Raw genomic sequence first — 2,131 nt, 5'->3', positions numbered from 1 at the left:
AGAACATAATATCGATGACCCATGGAACTTAAGACAGGAGAAGTCCATAAATCACTATGAATAATATCAAAATGCATACAAGTGTTCGAATTAGATGGAACAAAAGGCAACTTAATATGTTTTCCAAGCACGCAAGAACGACAAATACTAGAGCAACTAGAATTATTACATTCAATGCTTTTATTTATCCTAAGAGAATTCAAAACTGACGCTCCCGGTGACCCAAACGATCATGCGTACCAAGAGAAGAAGACAAAGCGAAAAGGTTGATGGAGAATTGGCTTTGTTTGTGATGGTGGTGGTGATGGGATATAGATCGCCCCCTTTGTCACATCTCATTAGTGGCATCCCCGTCCGAAAATCCTTCACAAAAACCCATATGGATCAAAATTAACGAGATTACGAGTTATCAGTAGTGAACTTTCTAACAGAGATTAAGTTTTTAATGAGTTTTGGGGCGTGGAGGACATTTTTCAACGAGAAAGGAGGGTTTGGGGGAGGCAAATGAGTATGACCACAACCGCGAATTGGAATTGAATGACCATTACCAACAACAATACCATGATGATTATTGCTCAAATTAGAATAAGACGAGAGATTACCATTCGTGGATGTCGTGAGATGTGGCACCGGTGTCCATGTACCACCGCTGGTCCGAAGGATTCAAAGTCATCGTATGCGTACGGCCGATTCGATGTCCGTGGGAGCATAAGACGACGGGGCATACATGCGTCGAAACGGGCAGCGCATACGCCCGCCGCGGGAGGTCGGGGAGCAGGGCCGAGAATGCCCGGCTGTTTGGTCGAGGGCCATTGCGAAGACGTCGGCCAAGTGGACGGATACGGGCACGGTGGCACGACCCATTGTGGCATCTATCCCCAAGCATAATTGGGAAGTCGCCACGGCCGGCCAGGGTCGACGCGGCCACCGGCTCGGCGGTGGGCGGTGATTTCCGCCGTTGTGACCACAGCTGTCGCCACGGCCAGCTTTGCCGCCAGCGCCGTTCCGACGGCCAGAATTGCGGCCTTTGTTGTTGTTATTTTTGCCCCTGGTATTCACAGCATGACCAGACAAATGAGTATTATCAAAAAAATTAGTCGAACCCTCACCACATGTGGCAGCCACCATCGCCGAAGGAGTAGAGTGGCCGCCCGCATCGCTCTTGTTCTCGTTCCTCCGAACGAGCGAGGAGCGCGCCTCGGAAAGGAGGCAATGGTTTGCTGTGACGAATCGCGTTCCCACACCCCGAATGCGTCGGTGAGACCCGAAACAAACTGAAGAACAAGGCGGGAATTGGAAACCGGAGCCCCCACATTTTTTAACTAATCGGAGATGCTCTTGAGCCTCTGACAATACGCAGACGCGTTCGGGAAGTCTTCCATCCTAGTTGTAGAGAACTCTTGTTCGAGCATAACGGCATGATTTTGATGGTCCTGGAAGATATCACGCAAGCGATCCCAGGCTTCCATGGCCGTTGCTCCAGGTTCAAGAATAGTTGTAAGGAGGTCATTCGAAATCGTGGAATAAATCCACTGGAGCACAGTCGCATCAAGGGTCGACCAAAGTTCTTTGTCGTCATCGGAGGGAGGGGCCGCCTGCTTCCCTTTCTCTGGTGCGATGATATGGTGTATGACCCTATGGGATATGGCGTGGATCCTAAACAATTCCGCCCATGTGCCGTATTGTGCATTCTCCATTTCAAGAACCACAGGAATGTGATTACGGATGTTGGAGACGGCGAAAGCGGGGTGGAAGGATGATTTAGAGGTGGACATGGTGGCGGAAAAAAAAAAAAGAGAGAGAGGTGGCAGTCGACGGAGCTAGGGCAGCGGAGAGGAGAGAGAGAAGAAAACCCTAGACTTCTAAATCCGTAAGAGATTACAAAATATTTACACAATCTATCACTAATGAATCCCAGAAGAGACGGGTGATCATCACATATTACAAAGTGGAGAACATAACAATGTTCAATTTTGACATCAATTAAATCATTTCCTCATTCTTTAGTTTAGCAAGGTTTTGTAGCTCTCTCAATCTTGTGTTTATTAATACTGAAAATAATTCAACCACATGAACTTCCATTATTCCTAGATGCCTCTCGCTTTTAGTTTGTTAAACAAGAACGATACAT

General features: G+C 47.6%; 1 protein-coding gene across 1 annotated transcript; it reads right to left on the bottom strand.

Annotated features, from left to right (window-relative positions):
* Window positions 1-1,253: 1,253 nt before the first annotated feature.
* On the bottom strand, window positions 1,254-1,796 carry LOC132040946 (uncharacterized). Its single transcript, XM_059431639.1, has one exon. It carries the CDS (start codon window positions 1,773-1,775, stop codon window positions 1,323-1,325), a length of 453 nt encoding a protein of 150 aa, XP_059287622.1. The 5' UTR covers window positions 1,776-1,796; the 3' UTR covers window positions 1,254-1,322.
* Between the last annotated feature and the right edge of the window lie 335 nt (window positions 1,797-2,131).

The sequence above is a fragment of the Lycium ferocissimum genome, chromosome 12, assembly GCF_029784015.1.
Source record: "Lycium ferocissimum isolate CSIRO_LF1 chromosome 12, AGI_CSIRO_Lferr_CH_V1, whole genome shotgun sequence".
NCBI lineage: Eukaryota > Viridiplantae > Streptophyta > Magnoliopsida > Solanales > Solanaceae > Lycium > Lycium ferocissimum.
This window is presented reverse-complemented; position numbering and strand designations above follow the sequence as displayed.